Source organism: Typopeltis vanoorti, chromosome 12, assembly GCF_054136105.1.
Source record: "Typopeltis vanoorti isolate ZY-2024b chromosome 12, IOZ_Tvanoo_1.0, whole genome shotgun sequence".
Classification (NCBI taxonomy): domain Eukaryota; kingdom Metazoa; phylum Arthropoda; class Arachnida; order Uropygi; family Thelyphonidae; genus Typopeltis; species Typopeltis vanoorti.
This window is the reverse complement of record NC_143560.1, coordinates 133,213,873-133,236,130: the sequence shown is the minus strand read 5'-3', so window position 1 is coordinate 133,236,130 and position 22,258 is coordinate 133,213,873. Positions and strand designations below refer to the sequence as shown.

Genomic DNA, 22,258 nt, shown 5'->3' with positions numbered 1-22,258 from the left:
CCCTCTCTTCACCTTCCATATAATAAAATATTTTATCCACCAATGTCCTATAATGACTTCTCAAAAGTTTGTATACTCTCTATCATATCATCACACCCTCATCCTCCTCCTGTTTACCAGTGTATGCAGTCCAACATACAATCTAACCTCGTAATCTACATCCCACAATCCCGATATCTTTGTAACTCTTCTTGGCAGTCTTTCCATGTTCTTTATTCCTTTGGAATTCAGGAAACAAATCTGTGCACAGTAATCCAGATGCAATTGTATCAATGCCTTATAAAGAAGTGAAATGACTACTACATCCTTACACGATAGTTGTTTTTTTTAAATGTTTGTTTCAGAAACATTGCAATTATCCTTTGAGTTCTATTTGCAATTTTTGGTATGTTATCCTTGAACTTCAACTTTTCATCTACCAAAATTAGCAAAATTTTTCAAAATGAAAAAATTTATGAATTTATCAAAAAAAAAAAAAAGTTTTCTAATTTAAAAAATTTTAAATTCAATACTTCTACTAAGAGTGAAATGCACAACTTATTACAAACAAATTAAGGGAGGAAAAAAAATAATACTATCATACTTACAAGTATATCAACAGAAGGATCAGTTAGTTTGCTATAATACTTATAGCGATTATAAGTTGCAGCTGCATCAGAAGTTGAATCTTGTGACGAAAGACCCTGAGGAGTAATAGGGTAATGAAATGGCCGCCTGGAGGGAAAGAGAGCCAAATAAAAATAAATACTAACTAGAAGTCATCAAAAATACTTAACCATATACAATATATTTATAAAATGCACCATTTTAATGCACATTACTATTAAAATTAAGTACAGTAATTTATGAATAGTAATAAAGGAAAGTTTACAAACCGTTATATAATACACATATTAGTATACAAAGTATACACTTACTTTCACAAGTATACAAAGACAAGCTACATTACATTTCTAACAGTAAGCCAAAGTGACAATGATCTGATCAGCCATTATTCTACTGGTCTGACCTCTAATGAGGTCAGGCTGGTAGTGGGGTCTACACAGTCCAGTACATGCATGAACCTCCTGCAAAATTAAAAAATTTATTCAATTCATTCAAGGATCCACTTCCTCCAATGGCCCACCCTTCAGTATATCATATTCATTGCCCTGTAATTGGTCCTTTTTGGTGAAACAGGATGCAGAAAAAAAGAACGTAAACAGTATATTAAATTTAATAACCATGGTAAATCTGGCCTTTCTGATCATGCACTAAATATTCTACACAGAATTGACTGGAAAGGCATCTGTTGTTTACATCACACCAAAACGTGGTATGAGCATAAATTTAAGGAGGCCTGTGAAATTCTCATCGACCACCCTAATCTTAACAATAATGGTGGCCTAAAAATCCCAAGAATATGGATGGCATATTGCTTATAATTAGGACTGTAAGCAATTCGGGATCATAACTCTAATATAACACTAGTTAAATTATGGATTAGGCCACCACTTTTGCTGTATTAAAAACTATCTATATGAATTTGTTCTCTGATGATGTTATAAATAGAATATAGCTTTGATGTAGTTTTTTTTCCCCCACTAGAGCTCAGGTCAGTAGAATAACAGCTGAACAATTCATTGTCCCTTTTGCTTACTGTTAGAAATGCAATATAGCTTGTCTTCGTGCGAGCGTGTGAGTAAACTCCAGATGACCTTAATATGGTCGAAACAACAGGAAATTAAAGTAATTATTCCTAACACGATTGTAGTCTCCATAATTTAACTAAAATTAATAGCAAAATAATAATTATTTCATTATAATATCAAATAGCGTCTTCACAGCATTCACTATAACTCTTATTTTTTTCTAAATCACTTAGGGAATTGAAACAACGTAGATCCGAATATAAATTAAATAATACTTTAATAGATATTTCCGATATTTCGGCAATGTCTCATTGCCATTTTCTAAAGGAACTTACAAAAAGGCAGGAGCACACAGGCCCTAACGATACAGTAACTGGAAATGAAGATATGAAGCTATCGTTCTCCTAGAAGTCCTGATGGTGCCCTCTGGCGAGCTAAGTAGGCGTTCTTGGCCGTTGGGCTGAAGGTCTGCTGATGTATGCTTCCCAAATTTGGGGCAGTCGCATACAACCAAATTTGTTGAGGTTTGGAGAGTTTCTTAGGGCAGAGGCTGATTCCATAAATAATCTTTCAAATTTATATTTGCTCCGGTGTATTATTTTTGCTTTCTTCCACCGTATTCTGTGGCGAGTATCCAGAGCATGGTCTGCAAGACCAGAATGGCTATATTTGTAAAACCGGATGTAGTCCTTGTGTTCAGAAATTCTGATATTCGCTGTCCTGCCTGTTTGGCCAAAGTACGACAGTTTGCAACTGCAAGGGACCTGGTATACACCAGGTAGGTCTAGGGGAAGTGGTTGGTCTTTGGTAGAGCGGATAAGGGATGCCAATTTTCTGTAAGGCCTGTAACAGGAGGTGAGGTCATGTTTTTTTAGAATTTTGGTAATTTTTTCTGAAGTGCCTCGGATGTAGGGAATGGTGATGGATTTAGAGTAATCTTTTTTGTGGAAGGGGGGAGGAGGGGGGCTGTGGTTTGTAGGTTTTAATATTTTTTGGATTTTTTTTTTGGGGGGGGGGGGTAGCCATTAGCTGAGAAAGTGTTGAGGAGGCACTTCAGAAAAAATTACCAAAATTCTAAAAAAACATGACCTCACAAGCCTTACAGAAAATTGGCATCCCTTATCCGCTCTACCAAAGACCAACCACTTCCCCTAGACCTACCTGGTGTATACCAGGTCCCTTGCAGTTGTAAACTGTCGTACTTTGGCCAAACAGGCAGGACAGCGAATATCAGAATTTCTGAACACAAGGACTACATCCGGTTTTACAAATATAGCCATTCTGGTCTTGCAGACCATGCTCTGGATACTCGCCACAGAATACGGTGGAAGAAAGCAAAAATAATACACCGGAGCAAATATAAATTCGAAAGATTATTTATGGAATCAGCCTCTGCCCTAAGAAACTCTCCAAACCTCAACAAATTTGGTTGTATGCGACTGCCCCAAATTTGGGAAGCATACATCAGCAGACCTTCAGCCCAACGGCCAAGAACGCCTACTTAGCCCGCCAGAGGGCACCATCAGGACTTCTAGGAGAACGATAGCTTCATATCTTCATTTCCAGTTACTGTATTGTTAGAGCCTGTGTGCTCCTGCCTTTTTGTAAGTTCCTTTAGAAAATGGCAATGAGACATTGCCGAAATATCGGAAATATCTATTAAAGTATTATTTAATTTATATTCGGATCTACGTTGTTTCAATTCCCTAAGTGATTTAGAAATGCATAACCAACGTATAAGCCTATCTACGAGAATTATAACTCTTGGTAAGGGAATACTGTGAGTAGACATATAAATACAAAATGAATGAGGGAAAATCTCACGTAAAAAGATTTTTTAATAGTATAATTTTCACCTGTGTGTCACAGGCATCTTCAGTACATGTTAAGCTCAAATTATTTTTATAACTGACAATTCCAAAAGGTGCCACCTAAGTAGCTAGTGTAAGATAACTAAAAAGGTCAATAAAATTTCCTAACAAAAAAAACTATATATACAATAAAAAGTTGGGAAAGATTAGCTGATTTGTAAATTACTATCTCCCATAAAGGGGATAGGCGTAAACCATCGGATCTGTTTAAGTTAGGAGAGTGGAGTAAAGTTTCACATGTTTCTTTATAAAGCCGTTCTATGAGGAACCGACTTTTGTGAAGGACTCTTGTTTTTATCCAATGAACTCTATGTCTGATTAAGATGGCATGTTCTGCAAATCCAGAGCGTTCAGGTTTAAGGTACTGAATATAAGACTGGTGTTCTTCTAGTCGAATACAGGCAGATCTTCCTGTTTATCCGAAACAAGATAATCCACAAGAGCAAGGAATCTGGCAGACACCTGGAAAATTAAGATGTGTAAGCTTGTCCTTAGGAGAAGTGAGAAAGGTGGAGATTTTTTTGACCGGTCGAAAGGCAACAAAAATATTCAGTGGTTTTAAAACTTTTGCTATACATTCACTAATGCCATGTACATAAGGGATGGGAATGCGTGTTATTTCTTCTGTATTTGAAGAGGAAGACATATTAAAACTACTCAAAGCTCTTTTGATGAAGGAATTCTTGTATCCATTAGATAGAGAGGAAGAAGTACTATATTGCAGTTCTTTCTTTAAGAGATTGTCTGAAGAACAAAAGGAGTTGGCCCGATGAACCAGTGTTTTAATAGTTAATGCCTTTTGACTTGAATGGTGATGAGATTCAGCATGGATATAATGGCCAGTATGAGTCTTCTTTCTATAGACTGAGAAATGTAGGTTACCATCTGGTTGGTGAAGAATTAGAAGATCTAAAAAGGCTAACTGCTTATTTGATTCTATTTCTAGGGTAAACTGGATTCTTGGATGAAGTGCATTTAACTTAGTGAGAAACTGTTGAAGTTCATCAGAAGAGCCATTCCAAATAGCAAAAATGTCATCGACATATCTGAACCAATGAGTAGGTCTGGGAGAAATGTTGTTAAAGATATGTTTTTCAAAATGTTCCATAAAGAAGTTGGAGATAGTAGGAGAAAGAGGATTGCCCATTGCTGTTCTTTCAATTAGTTGATACAACTTATTTTTAAAAGAAAAATAGCCAGAATGTATTACAAAATCAAATATTTTTACAATGTCTGAAGGAAATTCCTGTTGTAGTAATTCAATACTTTCAGATGAAGGCAGTGGAGGCCGGTGAAAATTTTAAGTAGAAATGCTGCATATACAAAAAAAAAAACTTTTTTTTTCTTAACGTAACGAATTTATTAATAAATAAATTTACATATTAAAAATTGCTTTATTAAAAATATTTCATCCTCACCACGAACAAACACCAATAATAAAAGTTTCATATCAATAGCAATGACAAGTCAAACGAATATCTGTGTAAGATCGCAGTACATTTGTTTCGTGTAACGATAATTGAAAAAATATAATTCTTTTCATATTTTCAACAATGACACTCGTCATAATTCAGCCTTGTATTTATAATAAATAAATAATTATATGTTATTTCAACAAATAAAATAAGATTTACAAAAAAATAGTTCACAACGAACACGCGCCAATAATAAACGTTTCATATCTCACAGAAATAATGAGCGCAAGCATAAGATAAATGTATCTAATGACGTAACATGCAACAACAAGTCAAACGAATACCGGCGTTAGATGGCAGTGCATTTGTTTCGTGTAACAATAATTGAAAAAATATTATTCTTTTCATATTTTCAACAGACACTCATCATAATTCAGCCTTGTATCTATAATAAATAAATAATTATATGTTATTTTAACAAAATAAAATAAGATTTACAAATAATAGTTCACCACTCACACGCACCAATAATAAACGTTTCATATCTCACAGAAATAAGGCATGTAAACATACTAAAAATACACTGCCATTTGAGCAGTTACAGTTGGGAATAACGTAACTGTGCAATGACAAGCGCAAACTATCGCCGTTAGATCGCAGTGCATTTGTTTCGTAATCTAAAGCATTAATCGAACAATTCCAATTATTAACTATTCAATCAATGTCAAAACATAAGCTGTAACTTTTAACATGTTGTATTGCATTTATATAATGTTGTAAGCATTGTTATTATTTATAAACACAAACAAATTTTAATTTTTTTCATTTTTTCCTTGGGGGCTGCAGTGTCTTATGTACAGGCCACCACTGGATGAAAGAACATTTGTAAATAAAGGAATAACATCTAAACTGATCATGATATCAGAAACGTCCAAATGAAGATCTGAAATTTTATTTTTGAAATCTAAAGTATTTTTTATATAAGCATCAGTTCTTCTAGTTGAGGAAGTGAGTAAATTTAATAAAAATATTCAAATTTTGTAAGTGCGAGACAACCTATACAATCTACAACTGGCCTCAATGGAATGCCTGGTTTATGAACTTTCGGAAGACCATACAATCTAGGTGGACGACCAAAGAAGATTCTAAGTTTTTTTCCTTTTAATCTTCATTCCAAATTGATACATTATCTATAAGAGAATTAAGTCTATTCAATTGACTCCCGGTAGGATCCAATGTAAGAGGCCTATAAGGCTTATAGGCTTTATATTCGATCCTTATCCCAAAAAAGAGTCAACAGGTTATGTTTTGAATGTGCGAAAATTCTCTTTAATGCCAAGCCTCCTTGTCCTAATCTTTCTTACTCTGAATTTAAAGCATTGAAATCACTGAAGAATAACAATAATTTAATTATTACAAAATCTGATAAAGGGAAGGCTGTAGTTATTCAAGATAGGAAGAAATACGAGAGAAAAATGTCCCTATTACTCCGCAACTATTCAACTTATAGGCCTCTTACATCGGATCCTACTGGGAGTCAATTGAATAGACTTAAATCTCTTATAGATAATGTATCGACTTGGAATGAAGATCAAAAGAAAAAACTTATAACCTTCTTCGGTCGTCCACCTAGACTGTGTGGTCTTCCGAAAGTTCATAAACCAGGCATTCCATTGAGGCCAGTTGTAGATTGTATAGGTTGTACCACTTACAAAATTTCAAAATTTTTATGAAATTTACTCACTTCCTCAACTAGAAGAACTGATACTTATATAAAAAATACTTTGGGTTTCAAAAATAAAATTTCAGATCTTCATGGACGTTTCTGATGTCATGATCAGTTTAGATGTTGTTTCTTTATTTACAAATGTTCCTTCATCTGAAAGTATTGAATTACTACAACAGGAATTTCCTGCAGACATTGTAAAAATATTTGATTTTGTAATATATTCTGGCTATTTTTCCTTTAAAAATAAGTTGTATCAACAAATTGAAGGAACAGCAATGGGCAATCCTCTTTCTCCTGCTATTTCCAAATTCTTTATGGAACATTTTGAAAAACATATGTTTGACAGCAGAAAAATCTCCACCTTTCTCAAGTCTCCTAAGGACAAGCTTCCACATCTTACCCAGACCCACTCATTGGTTCAGATATATCGATGACATTTTTGCTATTTGGAATGGCTCTTCTGATGAACTTCAACAGTTTCTCACTAAGTTAAATGCACTTCATCCAAGAATCCAGTTTACCCTAGAAATAGAATCAAATAAGCAGTTAGCCTTTTTAGATCTTCTAATTCTTCACCAACCAGATGGTAACCTACATTTCTCAGTCTATAGAAAGAAGACTCATACTGGCCATTATATCCATGCTGAATCTCATCACCATTCAAGTCAAAAGGCATTAACTATTAAAACACTGGTTCATCGGGCCAACTCCTTTTGTTCTTCAGACGATCTCTTACAGAAAGAACTGCAATATATTACTTCTTCCTCTCTATCTAATGGATACAAGAATTCCTTCATCAAAAGAGCTTTGAGTAGTTTTAATGTCTTCCTCTTCAAATACAGAAGAAATAACACGCATCCTATCCCTTATGTGCACGGCATTAGTGAATGTATAGCAAAAGTTTTAAAACCACTGAATATTTTTGTTGCCTTTCGACCGGTCAGAAAAATCTCCACCTTTCTCACTTCTCCTAAGGACAAGCATACATATCTTAATTTTCCAGGTGTCTGCCAGATTCCTTGCTCTTGTGGATTATCTTGTTTCGGACAAACAGGAAGATCTGCCTCTATTCGACTAGAAGAACACCAGTCTTATATTCACCTTAAACCTGAACAGTCTTCTGGACTTGCAGAACATGCCATCTTAACCAGATATAGAGTTCATTGGAAAAAGACAAGAGTCCTTTACAAAAGTCGGCTCCTCATAGAACGGCTTTATAAAGAAACATGTGAAACTTTACTCCACTCTCCTAACTTAAACAGATCCAATGGTTTATACCTATCCCCTTTATGGAAGATAGTACTTTACAAATTAGCTATTTTTATTGTAGATATAGTTTTTTTTTGTTAGGAAATTTTATTGATCTTTTTAGTTATCTTACACTAGCAACTTAGGTGGAGCTTTTTTGAAATTGTCAGTTATTGTTTAATTTGTGCTTAACATGTACTAAAGATGCCTGTGACACACAGGCAAAAATTATACTATTAAAAAATCTTTTTACTTGAGATTTTCCATCATTAATTTTGTATTTAGCATTCGTTATAAACTAAGACAGAGATAACAGTTGCAAAAGAAAACAATGCAAGCATGAGCATTTCCAACTATCATACAATATATTTTCAAAGGTGCAATTTACAATGAAAATATTAAATTGTTACCACAGAATTCATATAATATATAGAATTATAAAGAAAATTAAGTATCAACAAAACATTAATTATTCTGAATATTTATTATTAAAAAAAATCAGTGATTTCATTAAGGAATATAATGATTATTTTCTCTATTATAACAAAATGTTCCAAGAAAGCTTCAATCTGATGTTGTAAAACTTAGTTGTAGAAATAGAGGATACTGTAAATCCATCACCATAAGGATTCCTTGTTGTTCAACATATTCATAAGTGATTTAGGTTCAGATATGAAAAGTAGAATTTCTCTATTTTTTTTCTCTATTTCTTCAGCTATCTGGATGACCTAAGTTTTATATAGGATGATCATAAAAACTGGGAGAGTTTTATGATCATTGTTTGTCGATGAGAAGCAGGGACTTAAAATTTAAAGTAAACATATGCAAGTATATCCACTTCAAGAAGATGATATTCGACAGATATAAATTGATTGGAGGATCTTCAGAAAATTTTTTAGAAATGTTGATAATTAGAAAGATGTGGGAACTTTGGTTAATTATAACCACAGTTTAGATTGTGAAAATTATGAGAATTGTTTCACTAGTTGCAATTTGGAATTGATCTAAAAAGAGACAGATTTAATTGAAATTTACAAGTTAATTTAGGGAATATATGATATACAATGCATTTGATTCAGTTGGCTGAAACAGGCTCTATCAGAGGACACAGCAAAAAAGTTAGCGAAGAAGAGTTAGAAAAAAAATTATGGAATTATTTTTTTACTGTTTGGGTAGAAAATCTATGGAATAGCTTTTATCAACAGGTTATGGAATCGGTGAAACCTAAAATATAATTAGGTAGTTATAGGCTGGAGGACAGGTTAATTATAAGTATAATTCGGCACTGCTGAACATTGATATTGTGATGAATCTGCATAAAAATATGTAGGGAAGAAATCTTTAAAAAAATATATATAAAAATAAATCAATAAATAAAAGATAGGGTAAGAAAGTAAATACTGTATACACATATTCTATCCAGCAGTGGTAAAAGTTGTGGTACATGTACAACTTGGTCAGAGTAGTGATTAGTCAGTATATGGTTCACCTGCTGTTCATTCACCCTCACCATATCATGGCTATTGAGTTGGTTTTAGTATTACTTCCAAGCCTCCAGGGAATGTGGAGGCTTGGAAGTAACTATCATGCCTTGGCTTGAATACATTCAATGTTGGAGCACTCACCACCCACTCAGACAATGCATTCCACTCATTATTATTATTATCCCAAGACCATAGAGTCAAAGACTCAACTAGAAGATCCTTTAGTCACACACAGCTCATCACACCATGCCTTAAACACACTCAAATTCTCTGCAGACAAGGCATTCGATTCATTGGGAAGACATTCCAATCATTCACAACTCTGCATACAAAAAAACCTGCTTCTCACTCCCCTGCTCACACCCTCCTTATATAGCTTCCAGAGAGATGACCTTTAGTTATCCCCTGATCTCCCACCATTTGATGTAAAACCTCTCCAACATTAATCCTATACAAACCCCTTACTAACTTGTAGGTCTCTATCATATCACCCCTCTTTCTCCTATTCACTAGACTCCATAAATTGCATCTTCTCAACTTTTCCTCATATTCAACATTCCAGAGATCAGAAACTACCTTAGTAAGTCATCTCTTTTTTTTTTTTTTTTTTTTTTTTTTTTTTTTTTTTTTTTTATGTTGGGCCCCATATACGAGAGCTTGGCTGGTCAACCTATAGTACTTTAGTATCGTATATGGGTAGTGGGATGGGAAAGGAGGAACTTGTTAACATTCAATTTAAGAGCCTGTATATTGTATTCCTTGGGAAATACATCGGGGGGGGGGGGGGGGGGAGACTGTTCCATAGTACAGCAGTAGCAGGGATGAAGGAGGAGGAAAAGAAATTTGTTCTGTGGGTTTCGAGGTATACTATGAAGGGATGTTTAGAGGTGGCTGTACATGTTCCAATGAATTTAGTACACAGTGGGGAAATTATTGATGTTGTTTCAGATGAGCATTTTCCATGGAAATATTTGCATAAAATTTTTATTTGTATATTTGTATAGTGCAATTTGTATAGAAATTGCAGTATACAAATATACTGCAATTTCTATACATATTGCAGTATATTTACAGCAATTTAGAATATACAAATTATATATTCTAAATTGCTGTAATAAACTGTAGAATATACAAATTGCAGAGACTAAATGTCTATGTGAAAGTGGGGGGAATGAGTCGGTAAGAGATGGATCATTTATCAGTCTAATTGCTCTCCTCTGTATTGAGTCAAGCATTTTGAGAGAACTTTTAGGAGCCCCAATCAAAATTTGAGAACAGTATTCGATAGCTGGGCAGATTTGTAATTTGTATAAGGTTAACAGGGCACTGTTAACCTTATACAAATTTTGAAATTTTGTATAAGGTTAACAGTAACACTTCAAAACAAATTTTGTTTTGAAGTGAAGTAATGTGTTGAAAGAAAGAGAAAACCTAGTTTTTTGGAAGCTGAGGATGCAATGGTTGCGATGTGTTTATGCCAGGAGAGGCCTGATGTCATGGTAATTCCGAGAAGAGAAATTTCGTCTTGTCTGGGAATTTGAGTGTTATCAAAAATAATACTGGAGGAAAATGGTTCTTTTTTTGTGGGAAATAAGACAGAACTGGATTTTACTAGCGCTGAAGTTGACGAGGTTATCTGATCCCCATCAGAGGATGTTTTGGAGGTCTGCGTTAAGAGAAGTTGTGGTCGATGTTCTGTGGGTTGAAGTGAGTTGTGTAGGGTAAGGTTTATCAAATGAAAGGGAAGAGTGCAATGTGCTGTCATCTGCAAAACTGTGTATTGGGTTGGAAGTCAACTGAAGTAGGTCATTGATGTACAGAAGGAAGAGGGTCGGTGAGAGAACTGAACCTTGTGGGACCCCAGCATCAGTTGGATAGTGGGAGGATAGGGAGCCATCTACCATTACACATAGTGTGCATCCAGACAGGAAGCTGGCAATCCATTTGCAGAAGTCCTGGGACAGGCCAAATGATTGAAGTTTGTTTAGTAAGCCTTTGTGCCAGACCCAGTCAAAGGCTTTAGATAAATCAAGTACAACTACTTCATATTCGCCCGATTTTTCCATGGTATATGTCCAGAGATGGGTGATGTAGAAGAGCTGGTCACCTGTTGATCGGCATCGGCGGAATCTGTACTGGTGGTCGCTTAATAACTGGGTACCTTCAAGGTAGAGTAGTAGTGGAGAATTGATTTTCTCCATCACTTTAGATAGGATTGAGGTGAGTGAGATAGGGCAGTAGTTAGATGGCAGCGATCTGTCTCCCTTTTTAGGAATGGGTTGAATATAGGCCAATTTCCAGGCTTTGGGAATTGGCCTATATTCAACGGAGTAAGATAGTGTGTATCCAGTGGAGTAAGATAGTGTGTATAGAGGACAATTGGAGGAATGCCATCGGGGCCAGGGGCTTTTTTTGTATCTAATTTTGACAACAGGTTTATGATCTCTACCTGGCAAAATGATATAAGGGGGCATTGATCTAAACTGTGGTGATAATTAACCAAAGTTCCCACATCTTTCTATTCATCAACATTTCTAAAAAATTTTCTAAAGCCCCCTCCAATCAATTTATATCTGTCAAATATCATCTTCTTGAAGTGGATATACAGTAAAAGCCCTTTTTTTATACTTTTCAGGGGGACTGATGGAAAAAAGTGTAAATAGCAGGAAATGTAAAAAAATATTAAAAAAGGCTAAAAGATGACTTACTACAAGAAATATGCAAGTGTACATACTAGATTACAAAATTTAATAACTGAAAATATATGAATTTGCAATTATTTACATTTATCTATTTAAAAAATTCTTTAATTGTTCATTGTTTTTGCTTTTTGTTTTTTTTTGACATAGCGCCAAGATTGTTTTGCATTGATTTCAATGCTTGCCCTGTTTTTTACTATCGCGTTCAAAGTGGATACGGAGAGTCCAAGATCTTTTGCTAAATGCACGCACAGTGTTCAGGCATGCCAATCTACACGTTGCAGAATTGCCATCTTTTCTTCTACCGAAATACATTTTCTGTCTTTTTTCTCGATGGATAACATAGATAATCCACCAACCGCAACTTGAAAGCAACTTTCACACGCTAAATTACGCAGCAGAAATTCTGCAATATCAATTCGTACTATGTGATTAAAAAATCACAGTATCGCTCATCACTACATTACTGCTCAATACAAAATAAATAACGGAAAAAACTCACGTATAAAGATTATTTAATAGTATAATTTTCGCCTGTGTGTCACAGGCATCTTCAGTACATTAAGCTCAAAATTAAACACTAACTGACAATTCCAAAAAGCACCACCTAAGTAGCTGGTGTAAGATAACTAAAAAGGTCAATAACTTTCCTAAAAAAAAATTTTTTTTAAATAAAAAAGTAAAAAATAAAAATTTAAAAAAATAATAAAATAAAAATTAATATAATAAAAAGTTAGGAAAGATTAGCTGATTTGTAAAGTGCTATCTCCCATAAAGGGGATAGACGTAAGCCGTCGGATCTGTTTAAGTTAGGAGAATGAAGTAGAGTTTCACGTTTCTTTATAAAGCGTTCAATGAGAAACTGACTTTTGTGAAGAACTCTTGTCTTTCTCCAATGAACTCTGTGTGTCTAGTGAAGATGGCATGTTCAGAAAGTCCAGACTTTTCAGGTTTAAAGTATTCAATATAAGATTGGTGTTCTTCTAGCCGAATAGAGGCAGATCTTCCCGTTTGTCCAAAATAACATAATCCACAAGAGCATGGAATCTGGTAGACACCTGGATGATTAAGATGTGGAAGCTTGTCCTTAGGAGAAGTGAGAAAGGTGGAGATTTTTCTAAACGGTCGAAAGGCAACAAAAATATTCAGTGGTTTTAAAACTTTTGCTATACATTCACTAATGCTGTGCACATAAGGGATAGGAATGCGTGTTATTTCTTCTGTATTTGAAGAGGAAGACATTAAAACTACTCAAAGCTCTTTTGATGAAGGAATTCTTGTATCCATTAGATAAAAAGGAAGAAGTTATATATTGTAGTTCTTTCTGTAAAAGATCGTCTGTAGAACAAAAGGAGTGGGCCTGATGAACCAGTGTTTTAATAGTTCCTGCCTTTTGACTGGGATGGTGATGAGATTCCGCATGGATATAATGGCCTGTATGAGTCTTCTTTCTATAAACTGAGAAATGTAGGTTACCATCTGGTTGGTGAAGAATTAGAAGATCTAAAAAGGCCAACTGCTTATTTGATTCTACTTCTAGGGTAAACTTGATCCTAGGATGAAGAGGATCTTCCTCTTCAAACACAGAGGAAATAATGTGCATTACTATACCTTATGTACAAGGCATCAGTGAACGTATAGCAAAAGTTTTAAAACCACTGAATATTTTTGTTGCTTTTCGACCGTTTAGAAAAATCTCCACCTTTCTCACTTCTCCTAAGGACAAGCTTCCACATCTTAATCATCCAGGTGTCTACAAGATTCCGTGCACTTGTGGATTATCTTATTTCGGACAAACGGGAAGATCTGCCTCTATTCGGCTAGAAGAACACCAATCTTATACTGAATACTTTAAACCTGAAAAGTCTGGACTTTCTGAACGTGCCATCTTCACTAGACACAGAGTTCACTGGAGAAAGACAAGAGTTCTTCACAAAAGTCAGTTTCTCATTGAACGCTTTATAAAGAAACATGTGAAACTCTACTTCATTCTCCTAACTTAAACAGATCCGACAGCTTACGTCTATCCCCTTTATGGGAGATAGTACTTTACAAATCAGCTAATCTTTCCTAACTTTTTATTGTATTAATTTTTATTTTATTTTTTTTATTTTTATTTTTTATTTTATTTATTTTATTTTTTTATTTTATTTTTAGGAAAGTTATTGACCTTTTTAGTTATCTTACACCAGCTACTTAGGTGGCGCTTTTTGGAATTGTCTGATAGTGTTTAATTTTGAGCTTAATGTACTGAAGATGCCTGTGACACACACAGGCGAAAATTATACTATTAAATAATCTTTATACGTGAGTTTTTTCCGTTATTTATTTTGTATCGATATGTCTACTCACGGTTTACCTCTTTTAAAACTTACATTACTGCTGCAAGCATGCAAGTCACCGTGATGGCAGAAACGAAACTACAGCTGAAAGCAATGCCATCTAGGAACAGAAATTTATTCGAAAATCAGTATTGCCACCCGAGAAAGAAATGCAAATCACAGGAAATAATGTCCACATCAAGTTCTTAATGCCGGGAAAACAATATATCATAAGAATATGCCTTAAGACATGCCAACGGAAAATGACGTAAATGGCAGAAAATGTAAATTGCGGGACCGTAAAAACGGGGTTTTACTGTACTTGCACATGTTTACTTTAAATTTTAAGCCCCTACTTCTCATTGACAAACAATGATCCTAAAATTCTCCCAGCCCAACACCTCCTCGTCCTTTTGAAAACCAGATGACCAAATATGTGCACAGAAGTCCACGTGCAGACTAATCAAAGCCTTATACAATGGAACAAGAATCTCCTTACTTCTACAAGTCAGTGTCCTCTGCATCATTCCCAGAATTCTTTGTGTTGTCTTCAGAATTTTGGTAATGTGTCCCCTAAATTTCAGATCCTTATCCACTCTCACCCCAAGATCTTTTATTTCCTCCACCTCCAAAAATATTTCCCCACCAAGCATAAATTCTACATCCCAACTTTGTTTCCCAAATGTTAAACTTTATATTTTGCAAAATGAACTCTCATCTCCATTCCTGTGCCCATTCACTCAATTTATTCAAGTCTTTTTGTAAGGCCATAACATCTTCTATACTCTTTATTGTTCATCCCAGCTTTGCATCATCTGCAAACAACTGAATATCCCTATCCAAATCTTCGCCAATATCATTAGCATACAGGTTAAACAGCATTGGACCTAAAACAGACCACTGAGGCACACTAGTGACTTTCCTATTCCTGGATATTGCTCTCCCATACACAACTTGTTGATACCTATCAGACAGCCAATCTCTAATCGAATGCACTAATATAATATCCAACCCCACCATCCACTCTATTTTGACTATCAACTTATCACACAGTAATTGATCAAAAGCCTTTGAGAAATCTCAGTATCCTACTGCTGATTCGATTTTAACGGTATAGATGCGAACACCGACTGATACGAAAATAATTATTTATTTTCTCATCAATCTGTGTTCCGATTGATAAGAAATTAATTAAACACCATGTTCCAACATAAAAATGTGCACAAATTCACATGGAGAGAAGAGGCTAGGAATAAGAAAAGTCTCATTGACTATGTTATTGTTGATAGTGATGTTTTCTCCCTAGTGCAGGACACCAGAGTGTACAGAGGATTTGAAATTGGAAGTGATCACTATTTAGTCTTGGGCAAGAAAAAATTGAATTTCATATTGAAAATAATAATGTAAGAAAGCTTTAAAGCGAATAAAAGTTGAGCAGCTCTCAGATGTGAACTGTAGACTAAAATACACAAAGATTATTGAAGAAAAAATGAAAGAGTTTGAGAACAGGAATCAAATCTTGGAGATTCAGTGGCAAACTCTGAAGAAAACATTGATTGATTCTGCCAGAGAGGCATGTGGTGAGGTTGTCTGTAAGGATAAAAAAATCAGAACTCCCTGGTGGACACAGGATTAAAGAGGAAGTGAAGGAAAAGAAGAAAGCATATCAAAAGTTCCTGTCAAATACGTCAGTGTGCTCTTAGAGAATACAGAGACAAATGCAAGAATGCTAAACACTGTGTAAAACTAGCTAAACAAAAGTCATGGGAAGACTTTGGCAAGAATATAGAAAATAAATATCAAGAAGGTGGCAAAATATTTTGGAGGTTGTTGAAGAAGCTTAGAAATGGAGGAAAGAGGGCTGTAAAAGGAATTAGAGATGATAAAGGTGACATGAAAATAGGAGAAAAAGATATCCTTGAAGTATGGAGTAATTACTTTGAAAAACTGCTAAATGAAACAAGCAGTGATGACAGCACAGTGGTAAAAAAACACCGACCAGGCATGCAGGCAGGAATACATATCCATACTTGAAGCAGAAAAAGCCATCAAAGGCTTGAAATGTGGAAAGGCAGCTGGAGTATATGATATTCGACCAGAAATACTGACGTATGGTGGTATAAGAGTCTTACAGTGGCTGCACTGCATAGTTCAGAAAGCCTTGACAGAGGGACGAATTCCCGATGATTGGAGTAGAGCTCTCATAGTACCCATATATAAAAAGGGAAATAAAACTGAATGTGAGAATTACAGAGGTATTTCCCAACTGAGTGTTCCTGGCAAGATCTCTGCAAGTATACTTCAGAAACGGTTGAGAAGAATTGTGGAAGAAAAGCTTGGTGATGAACAAGCTGGATTCAGGCCAATTAGAGGCTGTCAGGATCAGATCTTCACTTTACGACAAATAGTCGAGAAAGCATGGGAATATAACAAAGATCTGTATTTAAGTTTTGTCAATTTGGAAAAGGCATATAACAAGGTGCCAAGAGAGAAGCTATTCAATACACTCCAGTTATATGGTGTCAATGGGGCATTATATCAAGCAATACTTAGTCTTTATTTGAGTTGTAAGTCAGCAGTTAGAATTGAAGGAAGTGCAGGAAGATGGTTTAATGTTAAATCTGGTGTGAGAAAAGGATGTACATTATCCCCTCTGTTATTCATTATCTATATGGATCACATTATGAAGGAAAGTGGTATTAAACCTGATATCAAAATTGGAGATGTTAATGTCAGCTCTTTGCTTTATACGGATGATGTTATACTTCTAAATAAATCCGCTACAAGTCTGCAAGATTCTCTGACTAAATTGAATAGCTGTTGTAATAGATATGGTATGAAGGTCAGCAATAAAAAGACAAAGACAATGAAAATAGGCAGAATCATTGAAAATGTCAACTGTGTTGTGAATGGAGAACCTGTGGAACAAGTAAAACATTTCAGCTATTTAGGCACGATTTTTACTGAAGATGGTAAATTAAATATAGAAATAGACAACAGAATCAGCAAAGCTGGTATTGCGGGAAGTCAATTGAATAAATTCATATGGAATAAGAGAGAAATTAGTCGGAACACTAAATTAGCTGTATACAAGACAGTGTTCAAACCAGTTTTAACTTATGGATCTGAGAGCTGGGTCAGAAGTAAAACACTTGAGACCACAGATATGAGAGTCCTGAGAAAGATTATAGGCGTGAACAGATGGCATCATTTGCAATATCATATTAAAAAGGAGGATATTAGGAAAGAACTTGACATTGTCAGCATCCAGGAATGCGTTAGCAGAGCTAATCTGAGGTGGTATGGTCACTTAAACAGAATGGGCGGGGCGAGGAAAGATTAGCAAAACAAGTCTTCTCTGCCAGGTTGGCAGCAAAACAACCCAGAGGAAGACTAAGATATAGGTGGATTGATACGGTACAAAGTGCCTTAGATGATAGAAATATAAGATCTGATAATATTGGAGTCTTGAGAAGTAACAGACTGATTTAGAGGAAAATTGTAGACAGGAAATTAATAATGATGTAATTTTTTTCATGTATTCCTGCCATGTACACCCCTTGAGGGTACATGGCAGGAATTTGATGATGATGATGATAATTATTTATCAACTTAAAAGCTAATATTTCGCTGGTATTATATCCAGCATCTTCAGAGAATACAAACAAAGTTTGTTACAGTAGTGAGACATCTGCAATCTGGTGTAACAGTGGGACTAATATATGAGTAATTGTAGCATGTAACACAAAGACTAAAGTCCTAATTAGGCACCATCTAAGTTAAAAAAAAAATTTTTTTTAATAAATAAAAAAAAGAGATTGATTGGTCTTATAATGACTCTCTCCCAAATGTTTGGAAGATTTATACAGCTATACTTGTTGAGGTTTGGAGTATGTTTCAAGGCTTCTGTTGATTCCAGGAACCTCTCTGACTTGTAAAAGCTTCTGTGCAGTACTTTTGCTTTTTTACCCATTGATCCTGTGTGCAGGGGTATCCAAAGCATGGTCTGCCAGACCCGACTTGCTATAGCGAAAGTGTTGAATATATTTTTTGTGTTCACCGTGGCGGATATGCATAGTTCTTCCTCTCTGTCCATAGTAGGCTCGATCAGATGAACAGGGCACTTCATAGACATGTGATAAAGGAGAAAATCTGTCCTTAGGTGAACAGATGAGAATTGCCAATTTCACATAAGGTTTAAATATAGTGAATAGTTGGTGTTTGTTAAGCACCCTACATATCTTGGTGCCCCCTAGGTGCTTAACAAACAGCAACTACTTATAACTACATGAGCGATACGGGCAGATGCAAATTTAACAAAGATAAAATTTGAATTTTAATTTGTGGGGTGAAAAATATACAAAAAGATAAAGGGTTACTACAATTTGTAGACCGCATTATATGAAAACCGCGTTGTATAAGTACCACGTTAAAAGAGGGTTACCTGTATATAATTTCTTAGTATCTTTAATTTATAGTATAACCAAGTGGAAAAACTTTCAACAACTTTCTCTAATCCAGAATATTTTAATAATAAGGCATGACACCTTTTGGCTAGTCGTATATGAAAATATGACTTCTGCATTACTTCAACCTCAGCATCACTGTATTTCCCCACACACACACACACAAATGTCACAGACGACAGTCTGGAAAATGTGACGGCAATAGACATCGGACAGTGAAGCTCGGGGTAGTCGCTAGAGCCTGAGGATGTGCAAATATCCTAAAACAATTCCCACCGTATATTAGATACAGCTGAAATAGAGGAAGAATTCCAAACTGTTAAAACTAAAAAAAGGAACATTTCTGTTACTAGAGGATCACCCAAAGCAGTAGAAATGGAGACTGATATTAATACAAACTCAAAAGAAAGAATACCCCCATTCATCCTAAGGGTTAAAAATCATTGAACATCAGTTGTTACTTCACTCCAAACTCTAGAAATATCATTTACAAAAGCCACTAATACAGAAGAACGAATTCGCATTCAGCCAAAAACTTCCACTGATTACAGACAACTAACAAAATTTCTGGATAATAGCAACCTTCCCTGCCACACATTTGCACTCAATAGTGAAAAGAACTTTAAAGTTGTGCTCAGAGGGGTAACAGAGTCCATTACAACAGATGAAGTACAAGCAGATCTCCAAGACAAAGGCTACAGACCTACAAAAGTCAGCCAAATGCGTAGAGCTGATAAAATCACATATCCTCTAATATTGGTAGAGATCAGTAAAGACCAGAAACACATATACGATCTTTCAGACTATTTGTGATTTAGTCACAAATAGTGACTTGACAAATAGTGACAAAAATAAACAAATAGCGGCCAAACTTTTGACATAGTGTCAAAAGTTTGGCCACTCACAACGCTGCTGCAAAGCAAATTACTGATGTGTTAAATGTGGTGGCAAACATGCAACAAATGAATGCCAAAAACCTCGCACACAACCAGCAAAGTATGTAAATTGCGGAGGCCCACACCCCGCAAATTATAGGGGTTGCATAGCATTTCCTCAAAGCGAAAAGACTCGACTCCAAACCAGTAAACCAATACAAGAACATACATCCTCCCATTAAACCATAGTCTCCACAACGGACGGAAGGACGTATGCTGAAGTAACAAGACCAACCTACCTTAAAGACCCAAAGCCAAAACCAAACCAGTCACAGCAAACCAAGAAACCTATCCTACAGAACACAACAAGCCACATAGGAGAAATGCTTGCTGAAGTCTGGCAAACCAACCCAACCAAGAAGCCAAGGATATCATCTTAAGACACACTCAATCATTGCTTGTTGAAATCCTTAATGAATAAGGCTAATAGAAAACCTAAATCATTACAGATTGTCAGCTGTAACGCAAATGGACTATCTGACAAAATGCAGGAACTACAGGAGTTTGCAGCAAAAACCCAAGCAGATATCATCCTTTTAAATGAATCACACCTTCGTCCAAGTGACAAGGTCAGAATCAATAATTATAGCACTTACTGTACAGACAAATCGCATGCAAGAGGAGGAGGAGGAACTGCCATCTTTGTCGAAAGAAACAAAGCATAATACAATAGTTGAACCCCAAACAGAACACATGGAAACCCCAGGAATAGAAATACATATGGAAAACACAAGCAGTATCAGGATATTCGCAGCCTACAATCCCACAAATAAAAAACTCCTAGATTCAGATCTGGATGAAATACTAAACACAGGTAGAGCAGTAATCGTAGCTGGTGACTTTAATGCCAAACATTCCACATGGAACAGCAGAAACTCAAATATCAATGGTAGACTACTGAATTCATATACCACTACAAGAAACATGACAGTAATAGGACCCACAGAACCAACACACTACGGAGCAACCAGCCGTCCAGATGTACTTGATATAGCAATACTAAAAAACATTGCACACAGCTATCAAATACAAGAGTTAACGACTTAAGTTCTAATCACAATCTCATCATTTTGCAACTAGGTGCCATACAAGATCTAACAGAAAACACCACCACCTTTATAAATTGGAAACAACTACCCTCAGCTTTCCAGGATAACATTGTCCCAGTTCCACATATAATATCCACTAAAGATATAAAAAAGGCAGTGAAAACCTTTGAAAAGCAAATACTAATAGCAATACCACATGTAACAAATACAACCAAATGTGTACCACCAAATAAACTCCCAGAGTATAAAATGTCTTATCCGTGAGAAAAGCAGATCAAGAAGACAATACCACAGAACAATGGAACAATTCCCGCAGTTAACAGAGCAACAAACCAGGTTCAGTTTCGGTATGCTCTAAAGGACCACCGAAACCAACTTTGGAATAACAAAATTCATCACCTAAACACAGAGGATCAGTCATTGTGGAGAATGATCAGATCACTTCGTTTGAAGAGTTACACACTTCCTCCAATTCAAGATGAACATAGAGTCACCTACAATGATGAAGAAAAAGCAGAGGCATTTGCAGACAGCTTAGAAAGACAATGCAGTCCCAATTATATAGATATAAACTTCAAAAGAAAAATCCACACACAAGTGTGCAAAATAATAAAAATGCCTCATTCCAATCCAACAACAAACCCATGTCACCAACAGAAATATATGAGATCATGAGAAAACTAAACAACAAAAAGGCTCCGGGTCCAGATGGAATAACAAACAAGGCACTCAAACTACTTCCCCGTGAAGGGGTTATGCATCTGGTAGCCATACTTCCCCCCCCCCAAGTCCTGCTATGCTGCCTCACCGTGGCAGGGGCCCCCCCTGGGTGGGATGGGTGAAGCACGTTGGGAGTATCATTACTCCTGGTAGGACCTCCCAAGGCGTGAAAGCCATCCCACTATGCCCAGCTAAATGCTAGCAGGCGAAGACAGAAGAGGAGATTGGCACCATCTGTCTTAATTTACTGCCCATTAGACATTGATTGCAAAGGATTTAACACAGCACACCATGCCGGCTCGGACGTCGTCCAGTTCAACAAGGTCCACATTGCCATTTGGTAGCAGCTCCAGGGGTGGCAATGAGAAGTTAGCGACTGGCGCTACTACTATCACTGACAAAAATAATGGAAAAACTGGATCCAGATTTAGACTCTGCAACCATTTAATGACCGGAACTTGGAATATTAGGACTCTACTACAATCAGGTCAACTCAAATTACTACAGCACGAACTAAAAAGATATGAATGGACTGTTATGGGAGTTTTTGAAATTCGAAGGCCCAAAACAGGAGAGCTAACAACAGATGAAGGACATTTGCTTTCTTACTCTGGATGTCACTGCAGAAGAAAAGAAGGTGTCGAGTTTTTAATACACAAATCATCACGAAATTCTGTCATGGAATTCAAC

The 22,258-nt window shown here is 35.8% G+C and overlaps 1 protein-coding gene across 2 annotated transcripts in view; it reads right to left on the bottom strand.

The window, feature by feature from the left end:
* The window catches only part of LOC150101235 (neutral amino acid transporter 9-like), a 350,447-nt gene that overhangs the window by 309,104 nt on the left and 19,085 nt on the right, over positions 1 to 22,258 (bottom strand). For both annotated transcript variants that reach the window (XM_090401257.1, XM_090401256.1), the window contains exon 2: positions 588 to 714. In XM_090401257.1, coding sequence (XP_090257383.1) covers positions 588 to 714 — 127 coding nt within the window. The remainder of the gene's footprint in view (positions 1 to 587; positions 715 to 22,258) is intronic.